Below are 16,530 nucleotides of genomic sequence, written 5' to 3' on the forward strand. Positions count from 1 at the left end.
GAGGTCTTACCTTTAATCTTGTGATTTCCAACTCGGGTTGGACGGTAGAAAGTGAAAATCGATCGTCCGGTCTTGTGATTCGAACCACCGGTTCACACAGCGGTCGATTGAATGAGTGGAGGAAACCACATACGTCAACCCACCAGATTACCGTCCTACCTATTGATCAAAAAACATCTATTAGTACGCATACTTCCTTATACATAATTTTTTATGAATGAGATTTTGGCTTCCTACTTTTCATCTTTACACAAAAAATGTGGGAAACTTCCAAGGAAAAACACTTGTTTGTAAAGAGTTCGCAACTTAATTGGTTCGGCGATCATATCAGACTATCTTCAGTTAAGACATATCGGTGTTCCGTCTCATGCAAGTTGGTGATTTGTTGAATTTCAAGTGGTATCAAGAATAGGCTAGTATAAAATAGCTTTTTTGTGAATGATTAGTGTCACTACACGTCAGTGACGGCTCGTGCATTGGAGAACAGGGGAGGCTAAAGTCATAAAGACGATATACACACAGAAAAGCCCACCGGAGGCCCGAAAATTTTTATGTTGTTGCACGCTTTGCTTAATACTAAATTTAGGGCATGGACATGACAATGCGTAAAAAGTGAATGAGGAGCTATGGACTAGTTTGTAAACCATTTAAATGGCCGGCCATGACCGCAGCCCAATCATAGGTTTGCGCAATTAACTTTAGCCTAAAATTATAGGTGTCACACGTACGAATTAAAAAATTAAACAAATCGTCAGCGGTGCGCCCAGATGAAACATCATGAAAACCCATAAAACGTTGTACCACATTACCATATTTGACATATCTAAAAACGATTGAAAGTTGTGAAGTACAGGTAACATCGGTAGTTTCATCAATTTCCCATGAAAAAAAAAGAAACACTTTCAATCTCCTTGCTTATAATTTCCTCAATAATATATGCCACATTGTCTATAAGCTCATTTTGGATGGTTTTTGTGGTGCCCGAAAAAACGCTACCGTTTAAAAAAGTGCCAAATTGTGAATCATATTTGCCCCATAACATTAAAAGTTCCTTGTAATTGCCGCGATTAATCGAATCTTCGGTTTCATCAGATTTTAAACAGATCGTGTCCGCGAAAAGCTAATTCTTGGGAACCCAAATAAATCGTAATATCGATAGGTCTTTTTAAATTCGACCGATTTTCCTTAACCTGATTATTAAAAGAAATTATGGCCTCTTTTTGAGCTGTATCTAAAGCTGTTGCTATATTTTGTTGGCTAAACAATTTTAATTTACAAGACGAAAATATATGCTCCTTAGATTTAAAATGTCTTTCTGTAGAACGAAGAAATTTTTTTAAATCGGAGTATCCTATTTTAAACCACGTTTGGTAATCGGTTTGTAGGGAAAATAAAACACAGGGCCAACAAAAAGTTTTTCTCGTTTAATGGAGCCGGTTAACCAATCGCATTTATCGTACCAACTAATATTAAATCCTCGATTTTGTCGATTATCTGACGCTTTAATTGAAATCAAATTTGGTTGAGGCCTTCCCAGAGTTTTGATAATGTAAAATTTATTTTCATAAAATAAAAACTTGAAATTATTTGTCATCTACCAATCGATTATATCGTCAGATTTTTTAATTTCGTCCAACTTATCCATAATAAATGAAAAAAAACTTACCGAAAAATGAAAACCTGAAAACACGTCGAAATTGAAAGAAAACACTTTAAAAACACATTAAAAATATTACCAAAAAGCACTGCTATAATACAATACTGCCTGTTTTATACACAAATAACAAATATTATCAAGAAACACTAAAACACGATTTACCGAAATAGTTTTCAGTCCCGTCCGTCACGGCATCCCGTTCGAGTAATTAAATACAAACAAATGCAGTCGTACACTAATAGAGACCAACTGGAGGCTAACCTCCTTTAATGCTATAATTTTTGCAACTGAAATTACAAATCGGGACGTATGTCGCTGGTTGGATCGGTCTCGTGGAGCCTGTGTTTTTTAAAGCGGTCGGAGGCTTGGCTCCCTTGCAACGTATGGCATTTATTATTTCGGGTTGATGGTTTATTCGTTATTCTTTCATGGGCGGTGCGTTTGAGTTTTGTTGATTCAAGATACAGTGTGGTACGTACTACGTAATGAGTAATAGTGTTTTTACGGGCATATTATGTATTTATATTAAAAATTAATGGTGAAGTAATGATACCCAAGCATTTTTAGAAAAAAATATTCATAATTATTTGTCAATATCTTTCAATTTATTGTGATGAATAGCCTCAAATTTTATGGGGAGGATAAGCCTCCCTTGCCTCCTTTGACGAGCCGCTGCTGCTGCACGTTTTGACACAAACTGGGCATGTGCGACCTATAAAACAATCAAATTGCCTCATAGGTCACAATTACCCCAGCATTCATTCAGCATATCCATTGATATCCCGAGTAGTTTTTTTCATTTTTCAGATGGGGTAGTATGGTAAGAAACTTCATACGAAAATCAAACCCTGCGGCATATTCAAAAGAAAACTTGACCAATGCACTTAATGAAGTACAAACAGGCAGTACAAACAGGTATAGTCGAAGTAACTGATATAGTAATTCTTAAAGCTATCGGCGAACTCAAAGGCCAAAAAACCAATACAAAGAAATAATGCGCTACGAATTAGTCCACGTGGACTGAAGAACTGGCGGTTCGTATTGGATAATTTTTACTAACCGAGTTTTATGATCGGCTGAAGAGTCATAAAATTAAATTTGAAGTCATGTTACGGTGATCAGTAGAATTTAGCGATAAGTACCGCCGTTGTGTCGTCAATGTTCAGTTTAGGAAGTGATCGCAATTAGTTAAAATTTTTGTTATTTGTTTAAAATGTGGCGTCCTTGGACAAGTACTAATAGTAATCTGTTTTAAAAAAAATCTGTTTTTCCGTTAACCAGCTGTCGCACCCCTACGAACGACAACCCTCAGAAGTCGAAACTTGTGCGAGCTAAGGATTAACGAGGTCTTACCTTTTAACGTGTGATTCCTAACACAATAACGATGATAACAACGCAGACTTTTTCCTGTGTAGTGATTCCAAAAGCACTGGTGAACAATGCGAAAAAGAGATACCAGTGAATGAGATTCAGATGCATTTGAATATTGAAACACAGAGAGTATGTTTCAATGTATTTAAGAATCTACATATCAGATTTGGTTTCGAAGGAAACAAACTATTACAAGCAACTTCAGATTTGACCAAAATTCTTTTCTAAACTGTACGTAAAATAGTCAAAAACGAAACCTTATGAACGCAAGACGCGATTTGATGCGGGATTACCTAAACCTTTAGATGTTCATCTAAAAAAATCATTAAAAAAACAATATACGACTGTTACAAAAGCAATGAGATTCCTACAATTGAAATCATAAGGAAGAAATTGAATACTACCGGCCATAACGTGAGCTGCTGTGACAAAACTCTTCTGAATAAAAAAAAAATCTGTTCAAAATCTGTTTTTCCATTAATTGGATAAAGAAACTAGAATTTAGATTTAAAATAATAAACAAACGTCAAGCAGTTATGGAAAGCAGAAGAACAGTGGAATTGCGTAACAAATACTTAGAACAAAAAACTATATATAGCCAAGAACAACGGCAAATTTTCTATTTGGATGAAACTTGGTATGACACTCACGACACAGTTACGAAAGGGTGGACTGATGGTTCGAGAATGTGTACGTCTAACATGCCTGCAAGCAAAGGATCGCAACTAATCATTGTGCATTGCGGAGGAAGTAAAGGATGGGTTCCGAATTCTATGAAATTATGTGGAAAAAACTTGAGGACTGCAATGTTGACTAATATTTTTGAGGAATTATTTTTGAGGAATTTTCCCACTTGACATTGTCAGCCAAAATTTTCATCAACTGTCATTATTTAATGATTAAAGGGGAACTGCTGGAAGGTAGGGTGCACTATATCGTTTACTTGAACTATACTATAGGTACCTATGATTTCACAGTCATTAGAAAAAAAAATGAATTTTTCACGATAGATGACATATAAACTTCATGAAATCTGGGTTGATGTTACCCCACAACACCTTATATGTAGAAATGCATATCTCATGAATATTCAAGAGAAGATAATAAAATAGGAAATATTCCAAGTCTGTAATCTACCATTTCGTTTTTTCTGTATATTGATCTCAGAAAATTTCTTGGTTTTGGATCTGCAGCAACTTTATGATTACTCAAAACATTACCTACTTCTTTCGTCCCCGTGCCCTAAATCATGATTGACCCTGATCTTTGAGTGATTAGGAAGACAAATATATCGATGTGAACACATATTTTACATTTTTCTAAGGTTGAATGACTTTCACTGTATCGCAAGGCAATGCCACAAAATCACTGATCGATAAAATCCACGGATCAATGATGAACGACCTCTTCACGCCTTACCTTTGACGGCCATACTGAAAAAATAAATGAACGATATTTGCATCAAGTTATTAATCTGTTTTTGTCGACTTCCGCTCCAGAAACAACTTCCTTATTAAAATTGTTGGAGTTTTTGTTGGGGAAACATTCAAACAGTAATTTGGATATACTTGAAGCGGATTGATGTGTTAATAATGAAAGCGGTGTCCTTAGTATAATGATTAGGTATACTTTTATCTGAGAATGAGAAGATTTTACGAATGTATTCATGATGGGTCAATTCTAATGAGGAAAACGTTTATTTGATTAAAATTGTGAAAAGATGCATATGGTCCGGTCAAATTAGACCAAAAATAAGAGCAAATTTCAACCAAGCTGAAAATCAGTAAAATTGTTTAAAATATGATTGAAACTGAAATTTGAGAGTTCCCCATCTTTCCCCTGAATGGAAAAAAATTATTCAAAGTCAAAAGTCAAAAAAATGAGTTTTTCGCGATTTTGAGCAAAACGGTAAGTTTTATCATAAAAATACTCCAAACAAAAATTGTAGAACATGAAATCATGTACAAACACCTTGACACGTGTTTCGATCACCAAGTGATCATCTTCAAAGAGGAAGATTAAAACTTACTCTTTGGCATTAAATTCTTTTTGTACACTTATCTGCTGTTGTTATTTGAACCAAAAAACGAACGAGAGAAATTGAGGAATGTAGTAGTGATAAAAATGCCGTTTTTTCCGCATTTTCATCAACACCAAAAATATCGAGTAAATGTTCTTGCTTTTTTTATAACTATTCAAGTAAATACAACAAATTAGGTATCATTGGAAAGAGAATTTTGTGCCCTTTCAAAAGATATATCACTCGACCCCACTTTCCATTTAAAATTTTAGGGTTGTTATTCACCCTCGCTAGGGGGTTGAAGACACGGGTAGAAAAATACATCTAAAATGTGTCCCCCTCAAAAGCAAAATTGACCTGTCCGAGCATTTTTGCGTTAAGTTACAAAAAAAGGAGAAAAGCAAGGTGCATACTTTTCGTTGGACCACTCTGTATATGGGACTATATGTGAACAGCACATTTTCATGAGTTTTGTATGGAGTTAATCAAATTCCATCACATTCGTTTTGATCTAATAAATTGTTAAATCATAGTCTGTGATTATGTTGTCCCTGTAGAAAAAATATGTTCCACAGGCGGTCGTTCAAGAGAATAGAGTTCCCTTTTCAGTTTCATTTCAAGTTCATGGACAAATAATATAACGATGTTTTATATATTATCTACTGGCATTCATTACTCGCTACACTGCTACATTGGAAATTGAGAGTTTGACGAATATATGATATTGATTTGTTTGTGGGGGAAGACAAGGTTAGTGAGAGAAATGTTTTTAAACTTGGAAAAATACCAGTAACTTAACAAAATGATTTAGGTAACATATAATGGACACACACTTGCCACAGGGAGTTTCCGTAATATGATTCTGAATATTTTCGTTTCAAATGAGGTTATTCAGTTTCTAAACCTCCCAATGAGAACTGAAAAGAATTTGCAGAGGACTATAATTAATAAAATAATAATTTTGAAGGGCGAATTATTCATTGGAAAGTCATTAAAACTGGACCAAGAATTTGTTTCATGGTTACAAAACTATATCAGGTAGGTTGGAAAGGAACGTTTGTAGATTTTTTTAATTGCAATTTATTTATAATGTATCGTAGCGGTTTCTGAAAATGTGTAAAATCCAGGCTTTCACATCTAATATTTCATTCTTCTTCAAAAACATGAATAAAGCTACATATTAGTTTTTTAGCAGATTCTAATATTTTCCCATATAGTCAGTTGGCATACTTGAAAACTGGATATAAATCAAATCATCTAAAAGAACAATTCGTTCAAGCCAGTCTCAACTCCCTACACTGTAGGTTAATGGACTGACACCTATCAGAAAACAAGTACTCCCCTGGCTAATACCACGAAGGGCATATGCAGGAATGATTTCAGTGAAGAATCCTGCACTGACACCTGTCGGATATAATCCAACGCCCTCCGTGGTATTAGCCAGGGGAGTAGTTGTTTTCTGATAGGTGTCAGTCCATTAACCTACAGTGTAGGGAGTTGAGACTGGCCTGAACGAATTGTTCTTTCAGATGATTTGATTCTAATATTGCAGAAATGGTAAAACTTAGGTAACATATTGATTAAATTAGTCAAAAGTTGAAAAGAGAACAGTTTTAGATAAGACTTTCTTCAGTAAAGAAACGCATCGTATTTATTCTTCTTCATCTTCCAAAAAAATGTGTGACACTTAATGGAAAAAAATATTATCTTCAAAAGAAGCTCTTTTCAAAAATGTGTAGATCATGCCTAGAATTTGCTTTCAGGTACAAACTCTACAAATTCTGAACCACCATTGAACAAATTCTATTAGCAGGGGAGCCCATGATGCAAAATGGGGATTTACGCGAGCGTCATTGAGACATATTAGGTTGCAAAGCTTAGATGATAAGATGAAAAAAAAACTCGCGGCCATTATTATAATGTGCAAAAAAAATTCGCCATTTTGAAATACTGAAGCGCGTCAGATTAAGATATATATGGTTCATCTTTATGTTTTGGACGTGCTGTCTCATAATCTGACGATTATCTAGAGGAATTCGCTTGATCTGACAAAAACAATATTTATTTTATTTATTTTTTTTGATTCATCGAACTTGATTAATTGAAAAGCTCAGGAAATAGCATGCAAATAAATGAGTGTATGTTTTTTAAGCAAAATACTTGTATTTATAAGAAACTAATTTGAAAAAAATGCTATATATAAATATATATATATATATATATATATATATATATATATATATATATATATATATTATATATAGCATTTTTTTCAAATTAGTTTCTATATATATATATATATATATATATATATATATATATATATATATATATATATATATAATATTTGTGGACAGAACACTCATATTTGCAGCATATTTGTATGTATATTAGGAATTCATATATATATATATATATATATATATATATATATATATGACTAAAGTTCATTTCCAAGACTTTTCCTGCTAACTAATGGCTAGTTCCAAGACATTTGTATAGTTCCAGGACGGTCTTGGAAGAGTTTTATGTTTAATGTAGACTACCGGTACCTCAATGTATAGTTCCAGGACGGTCTTGGAAAAATAATAGTCTTGGAACCCATGTTAACAATATAAATAACTCATGTGAAGCTGGCGCCGACTTTGTGCGCCAGCTTGACATGAGTGCAAAAACACATTTTTTGGAGTTCTGGGTCGATTTGATAGAGTTCTGGAGTACCTGATATAAATATTGAATAGTTTCAGCAAATTGTGTATTTCAATAAGAGAAAGTAGTGGCGCTTACTTCACACGGTGCCAACTTTTTCGAAAAACTTAGTTCTGGTGGTATTTTTCGATGAAGATGAAGAAGGATAGTTCTGGAGTTCTTGACCATTCTGGAATATAGCTCAGCCGAAATAAAAAAGTTATTGAAGAAGAAAATCTATTTTTGACTTATGAAAATTATCATTTTGGAAAAAAAATCAAGAGATATTTCAGTTCTGGTGAGAGGCAAGTTCTATAAAATATGTCAATCGAATTTTATAAAAAAATCGAAACTTCAATTTATTGGCCATCATAAGGTGAGCAATTCTAAAAACCAACAATTTGAATAATGACAGAAATGAATCTCAGAACAGTTCTGATGGAAGTTCTGAATAGCACTCGGCGAGTTATACAGAATATGTCATTAGACTTTTATCGAAAAATCGAAACTTTTCAATTTATTTATGCGAAACTCGAAAAACCAAAATTTCGAATGACAGAAAGGAATCTCAGAGCAGTTCTGATGGGAGTTTTGAGTAGCATTCGGCGAGATCGACAAAATATGTTGATCGAGTTTTAGGGAAAAATGTGTTTTTGCAAAAAGTCGGCACCAGCTTCAGATGGTGTATATAATGTTAATATTTTTACAAGCACGTTGATATCAATTTTGTGAAATTCCATGTTACCCCGGAGAATTCTCAATATATGAAGGTAAAAGAACAAATATGTTTTGTGAGTTTCTATTTAAGAAGCAATATTACAATGAAAAATCACAGTCAATCGGTCATGCTGTGGATGGCATTGTAAGTACACACTTTTTGTGTTTTCACCGAGCCACTATGTGAATTCACACATTGAAATCGCAATCAATTTACTTTGACATCACAAGAACTGTGGTAGAATCCAATATCCTGGATTTTGAAAATCACTCTTCATTTTAACTTACGGGAATTTTGAATTTGCATTCTGATTATGAATTCATGTGGTGATATTCATATTAATTTCGATATTATCTACACTTCAGGCTACTTTTTTTTAGTGATCTCATGTAAATGCAGCTGACGATTATGAAAAGGCGAGAAAATTCTATTTACTGTGAAAAAAGGTGCTTTTATATTGAAAATGACACAATTGATGGAAAATATTCAAATGATATTCAGTAGTACCGTGCCTATTGATTTTTTGCTCTCCTGCAGACATTGTCAAGAGCCTTTGACAATATTTCTTTATATTTCAGTTGTATGGATTGATTCGATAGTCCTGAAATATTTCAATAGAGATTATTGGCAATTTATCTAGCGTGTAAATTACTTATGATCTTTTTGGAAATGGCAGTTAAATTGTTATTTGATAAAAATTATTGGAAACTCTTCACATACACGCTGAATTTAAAAACTAAAGAGACCTAATCGTGAACCAAGTGAGATATCGTGGTCTGATTTATTCAACGTATTCAATGTGTACCTTGTATATTTGCTGTATCCGAAGTGGAATGGTGCCATTGAATATTTCAAAGTGGTTGGTTTTTCAGAGGTTGTTACACGAAAACTGTAATCAATAGTATATGGTGGAGAGAACATGGGTACTGATAATACAGATTTATATCTAAGATATAACTTTATCAATGTCCAAATCCATCCTGTTTCGACGAATAAATCTACTGCAACGAAGAAAACATTTTTACATTCACCTGAATGTTATGTTTTGTATATCCAATTTCATCTCGAGCATTGAATTGAATTCGTGTATATTTCGAGAAAAGGTTTTTCGAAAAAGTATTGTTCAATGGTCGATGTTACTCATCACCAAAATAAAATAGTGCACGTGAACATGGGACTGTATAGTTTTTGAGGTACAAGGTGTTGAACATTTTCTAAAAATGTTTTTTTTTTCAATATTCTGTATTACGACACGAGAAAATATATAGTTCTATTAGTTTTTTGCTTAGACTTATTATAGAGAAATTAAATGTTTTTTTTTCAATATTCTGTATCACGACACGAGAAAATATATAGTTCTATTAGTTTTTTGCTTAGACTCATTATAGAGAAATTCAATGTTACCCAAATAATTGATGAATAAATGATATCTTCGAATCCACTATCAAGCGTTAGCTCATTTTTACAATAGGATTTTGTTTTAAAATTTCCCTCATTTCATATGATTGAAATGAATTTGGGCCAAAATTAGATGTACTCACTTATACAGGGTGTTAGTGAATAAGTGCGACAAACTTCCGGAGATGATTCTGTATAAAAAAATTATGACAGTTTGCTCTCTAGCTTTTGTCCGCGAATTCTTCGTATTTGTGGATACCAGATGTTAAGGTTTTCTTAAAAACTGACTATTCATTTATTGCTCTGAAACCAGTCGAGGTATGCAAATGAAATTTGCTGGGCTTCAAGGGGTAGTTATTGCACATTTTCTTACATGCAATTGAGAATTTTGTTCATCAGTGGCGGGCGTACGGGTAATGATCTCATTTTTTTTTAAGAAAAACTGGTATATCAGATACGAATGTGAGATATTTGAAACTAACAATAATTTTTGAATTCTTCGTTCAATTTGTGACAGAAAATCTCTCTTACCTTTTTTTCATATGGAGGGCCGTTTTTATGCAAAAAAAATATCTTAACGCATACTTTTCATTTCTTCAATACACTATTAGGAACTTTCTAATTCAATTACATCAAACCAGAATAACAACAGAAAATAACACTCATAAATAAATAGGGGCATAGCTATAACAAATGTTCAAAATGACCTCTCTCAGACGTTATACAAGATTCAACTCTTCCTTCATTGATTGTCGTATTCGCGTAAATATTCCTGATGTATTTCTTATTGCCTCACGGCCGGCTATAATTCGTTTCCTCAGGTCTTCTACATTTTCGATGAGAGAGGAATAAACCAACGACTTGAGAAAATCCGAATGCAAATATGTAGAAGATTTAAATCCGACGATCGAGCAGGCCGATGTTCCGTACCTCCCCTACCTATCCAACGATTTGGATATTATGTATCTAAGTGAATACGTACATTATTGCTAAAATGGGCTGGTGCACCATCATGAATCAACCATAAGTGCTGTCTCAGCTGTAGAGAGATTTCTTCAAAAAGAACAGGTAACTCTTCATGTAGAAAATGAAAGTAAAAGTCGCTAAATATAATCATCAATTACCCCAAGCCATACATTTACTGAAAATTGATGATGAAAATGAGCTTCAAATATTCCACGTGGATTTTTCTCAGTCCAGAAGTGATATGGAAATTTCATATACATTATCGTCCAGAATTAGCTTCGTAAGTAAACAAAACGCCATTTGAAAAATTAAGAATGTGAGCAATTTGATGAAGAATCCAATGGCAAAAACTACGTGAGGAAAAAAGTCTCTAGGTAGTGGAGCTTGCACACGTTAAATATGAAACGGATACAATTGCTGTTCTGTAAGAATTTTGAATATGGTGAAGTTGCTTACATTCAATATGTTGGCAATTTTTCGATTATGTGTTGCAGGTTACTCTATGGACAAAATGCATCTCTGACAATTCCACATTTGTATAATTTTTCAGTCTTTCCAATAAAAGAAAAAAATAATTACTTATTGATATTTATATTATATACCAAACTGGAAGCTTAATAATGATGAAACGTTAATTTGATATTTCGTTGAATTATTCGTTTTTGAGAATGTTGACAGTAGCCTACTAGCTTCGCACAAGTCTCTCGAAGACTTCTGAGGGTTGCCGTAAGAGAGCAGCCGGTTGACAGAGAAAAAACAATTTCAGAACAATTTCAGAACAGTTTTAGAATAACAATGACAAATACGCGTGAAAATGTTTTATTTATTTATATAAAAACGGCGCCCATACAAAAAAAGTCAAGGGGGAAATTTTTGTCACAAATTGAACGAGTAATTCAGAAATGATTCTTAGTTTGAGCTCATTACCTGTATGCGCGCCAATGATGAACATAAAATTTTTATTTGCATGTCAGAAAATGCGCAATAACTAACTAGAACAATAAATAAATAGTCAGTTTTTAAGTAAAACTTTAACAACCTGTATATCGGAAAACTAAGTATTTGCGGATAAAAGTTATACAGTAAAATGTCATTATTTTTTCATACAGAATCACACTCTGGAGTTTATTTCACTTATTCACTAAATACCCTGTGTATGAATGTTTTTCATGATGCACTGTTTGGAACCTTTGGTGCAGTAATGAATATTACTGGAGTTTTTTCCCAACACCGAATCATTATTTTTAACACCTCGACACGTGTTTTGATCACCAAGTGATCATCTTCAAAGAGGAAGATAAACTTTTTTGGGAAAGAAAGTTTTTGGCTTTCTACTACTCCATCTGATACAAAAAAATCGTAATTCATGAATGAAGTGTGTGTATTTTCTATAATGTTATCCAATTTGGTACTGAAGAGCCTTAGGGTAAGTGTCTTAAGGCGAAACACGTGTATACCAGTTAGGGTGACAGTGTTCCATGTGAGTACAATTTATTACCATTCATTCAAAGTAGAACTCATGTGAATGATATCTGATTCTTATTCCTCCACGAATGTTCGATATACAAACTGAATAGAGAAAAGTATCTTCTGTATAATTCAGTGTTCATATAGAAGTATTTGTTTCGAAAGAATTTTTTCTTTCGTGTAATTCAATGTTTATATGAAAGTAGCTGTTTCAGGAGGACTTTCTTTCAGTTTGTGTCTGAAAGTTACTTCTTTGCATGATCTACACATCCATGTATAGAGTTACTTACTTTCAAATTGATTAATCCTTCCTTTCTTTGGAAGATTCTCTCATCCATTTTTTTGTATCAGATGGAGTAGTAGAAAGCCAAAAACTTTCTTTCCCAAAAAATTAATCACTCCTAAAAATATAACCCTTTCAAATCAAAGAAGATAAACTCTAATCTATCTTAAAAGGTGTTAAAAATGACGATTTGGTGTTGGAAAAAAATCCAGTAATATTTATGAATGTTTTGACAAATCAGATCTAAAAACGATGATGCCAAGACGTCTAGAGTGGTGAAAAAGTGGAAATTGTAGAAAATTTCCATGAACTATGAATGAAGTGAATTTTCGAAAATTCGATCACCTGTTTTTTTTGCTGATGTTTTCATTAGATTCCCCATGACGGATATAATATAATAATTCTAGGTATGATTGGGTAATGTTGGGATTCTAAGATTAAAGAATAATTAATGCACCACCTTACGGAAAAGAGTCAATATTGTTTTGACAAGACAAATACCATGTCATAGTTTTTTGCTTATAGACGTCAGGAAATTGAAAAAGGTTGATATATTCATAATAATATATAATTTGAATTATCGGATTATTATAATTATTACTTTTCAGTAATCACTACAATGGTGAAATCGATAATGTCACAATATCTTTCAGACTGATATCCCTATCAAATAGAAGAGGGGTTTTGGATATATTGTTATTACATAAAATCACGAACAACACCATAGACAACTCTAACCCTTTTAAATTAAATTGAAATTATTGTTCCTGATCGGCATTCAAGAAAAACAATGTATTTCACATACTCTTCAAGCAAACAAATTCGTCGCAGAAATCTCTTTTATGTAGAATTGTACAGAAAATTTTCAATTATCTAATCGATATCTTTCGTTCATCTTAATAAAAAATTACACATACTCTAAAATATTTTTTCCTACAGTGAACACAACGTTTTTTTTGCGAAGTGTGTTTCAAATCATTATTTCAAATGATTTTCATAATATTCTAATTTTGGTATCTCATCTGCTTATACGTATATTTTTCTTATTAACAATGTCACGTATACTGTATAAATGTAAACATTCAGCACCACCGCTTCCACAACACAGCTGTGTGTCTAGGTTTTTTATGTATTCTATGAAATCGAAAATAAAGCAGTGATATTATTAACATCAAAACAAACGATTTCATCACAATGAAAATGTCAACATTATATGTTACATAATCATTGAAATATTTTTGTGGATACTTTAGTGGACTCTTTGTCTGGTTGTACCTGAATTGCAATAAACTAAATAAATTAATAATTTTCAAAGTTCCAAGGAGGTTCCAATTATACATTGAATGGTGTAGATGGTGAAAATGAACATATTTTCCACAATTTTTTATTATAATTTGAAAATAGCATGTGTCCATATGTGGTTGTCTAGTTGGAATCGAATAAATAAATAAAATAAAGACTCCTCCTTTATATATTCAATTGTTAGACTGAAAACAAAGAAATCTCACAAAAACTTGAAGGTCGATTTCATTTCATTCATTTTATACTTATTTGTTTTATTGTTGCAATCAATTATTGTTGCATATCCCGGAACTCTGGAGGGCACATTCCAAATATTTAAAATAGTATTTTTTCACCAAACTTTTATTAAAAAAATCTTGCAAAAAATTAAATGAAACTTTCAAAACAAATTACAATTCAATTGGAATAGAGTATCAGTAAGTATCAGGTGAGCCTGCAGAAAATTATCAGCTTGAAAAAGATCTTTATACTGCTTCATTTGAAAGGACGTTTTATCAGTTGTCACAACAATGTCATTGAAACTGGTCTGTTGCTTTAATATTTTCGTGTTTCGGATAATTTGGTTGGCTTCTTCCTGTGTATTGAATATTATATTTATCGGTCTTTTGTGAAACGCCCTGCCTGATTTGAGTTGCAGACATTTGATCTCACTGGATGTGAGCCGCGAGCAGCCTTTCTCGTGAATCGGCTGTTTGCAAGAGTAACAGTCAGATGACACCTCATATTGTCATGATGACATATCATTAGTAATGTCTGTACTACATGAGTACATATTTTTCTAAAGTTTGGTTCTTTTGCCTGTTTATTTGATTTTTCATGCGTCTTTGATGGCTTTTATTCAAAATCAAAGACATTGTTTCATATGCAAAAATATTTTCCATATTGAACGAATGACAAAATCAGATGGGGTTAATAATGAAGAAAAACAGGAGATTGCTATTGAACAAAAGGAAGAATCAGAACTACCAGATATTCTCATTGACAACTTCACAAGACTGTACCTGAATTGTAATAGCAGTAATGAAAGAGACTTTGCTTTGGAAGACGACTGGATGTTTCTCAAGCTGAATATTTTGAAACAAACTCCGAGAGAATCGTGCGTAGTATGTAATGCAAAACTCAATCTGAATCGGTTAACTTTGAAGTGCCCAATCAATGTTTGTGTTTTGAAAAATATTTATATCAGAGATAATGCCTAGGTCTTGCATACATCACTTGGAGGATGAGAACGGTTTTTTCCTGAGACTAATTCTTCCTGGGATGCAGTTTAATTTTTGATCATGTAGAATGAAAAAAATGTAAGAACTTAGGAATGTACAGAACATGCCCCAATGGGATTACCCTGGTAATCCCATTGGGGCATGTTCTTGATCCTGATCAAGAGAGTTTTACAGGTGGAGAATTCAAATCGATGATTCCAATGAATAAGGATCAGTTTTGCAATATCTTTACCTACTGCGATTTTGTACCAGTAGAAGGTGGAAACAGATATATTTATTAAAAAGATCTTGAACAATGTCTCTTCGAAGATTTTTTAAATGGCATTTTCAAATATCTTTCATATCTACCATATATCCCTAGATTCACAGACAGAATTGTAAAACTCTTGGGGAAATACAACAACAAAACGGTTTTCAAACTCAACAAGAAGATACAACTGAACCCCAAGTCGGCTAAAGACAAAAGAGACCCACTATCAGCAGCAGGAGTATATCCCATACCGTACATTTGTGGGAAGGTATATATCGGTACCACCAAAATATTGCGTACAAGGCTGAACGAACATGGAAGAAACTGTAGACTATGCCAAACGGGCAAGTCGGCTGTGGCGAAACACGCACTCAGTGAGGGAAACCACAGGATTCTATTTGAAAACTCGAAACTTATTGCCCCCAACCAGGAATACCAAAGCCGGCTGGTACGGGAGGCAATAGAGATCCCACTAACACACGGATAATTTCAACAGAAAAGAGGAAGATGTGATCCTCAACCGAATATGGAATCCCATTCTAAGAAGTTCAAGAATAGCAAACATCGTGACGCCAGGTAGAACGAATGTTAATGAAAATTTACTGAATCCAGGTATAGTAAATAGCAATTCAAACTACTTGAACCCATATGAATATGCTCTACGCAGTCGGAATACCTAGTCATCGGAGTCAAAATCAAGATGTATGAGTCTCTGAAGAAGCTATCCATTTGCGCCAGCGGAACGTCAGGAAGAATCTTCAAAAAACGTAGGCCTTCAAACCCGAATAGAAGTAGTGATACTGAAAACCTCGGCCGCGAAAGTCTTATCCATTTTGTCTAGTAGGGAAAACATGTCTCTAGTCGTGTATGAAATGAAATTTGATCGGATGTAGAACTCAAGACGTAATTAGAGTAAAACCGAAAACAACGAAGAGAAACACGGAATATAAGTTGAAGTAAGGATTCCGTAGGTGGTACGAATTGTCTAGTGTTCGTTCCTCGTACTTGACCTCTGTTATTGATTAACCAAAGGAAGATTTTTCAATTTTCTTCATATTTATAACAGTGCATTGAAGAAATTTATCACAAATATGAATTCAGGAAAATATTAAAAATTATTAATTTTTTCCCAAGTCCATTTCACAAACGTCAAAACACATCAAAATAAGTAAATAAGTACAAATATTGAA

The 16,530-nt window shown here is 33.3% G+C and overlaps 1 protein-coding gene across 1 annotated transcript in view; it reads left to right on the forward strand.

The window, feature by feature from the left end:
• The first annotated feature begins 5,875 nt into the window (after positions 1–5,875).
• Positions 5,876–16,530, forward strand: part of LOC111516393 (organic cation transporter protein) — a 171,332-nt gene continuing 160,677 nt past the window's right edge. The window contains exon 1 of the mRNA XM_074186698.1: positions 5,876–6,086. Coding sequence (XP_074042799.1) covers positions 5,905–6,086 — 182 coding nt within the window. The 5' untranslated portion in view covers positions 5,876–5,904. The remainder of the gene's footprint in view (positions 6,087–16,530) is intronic.

Source organism: Leptinotarsa decemlineata, unplaced genomic scaffold (genome assembly GCF_025532065.1).
Source record: "Leptinotarsa decemlineata unplaced genomic scaffold, Ldec_3_MD MMD2_P_RNA_scaffold_4, whole genome shotgun sequence".
Lineage (NCBI taxonomy): Eukaryota > Metazoa > Arthropoda > Insecta > Coleoptera > Chrysomelidae > Leptinotarsa > Leptinotarsa decemlineata.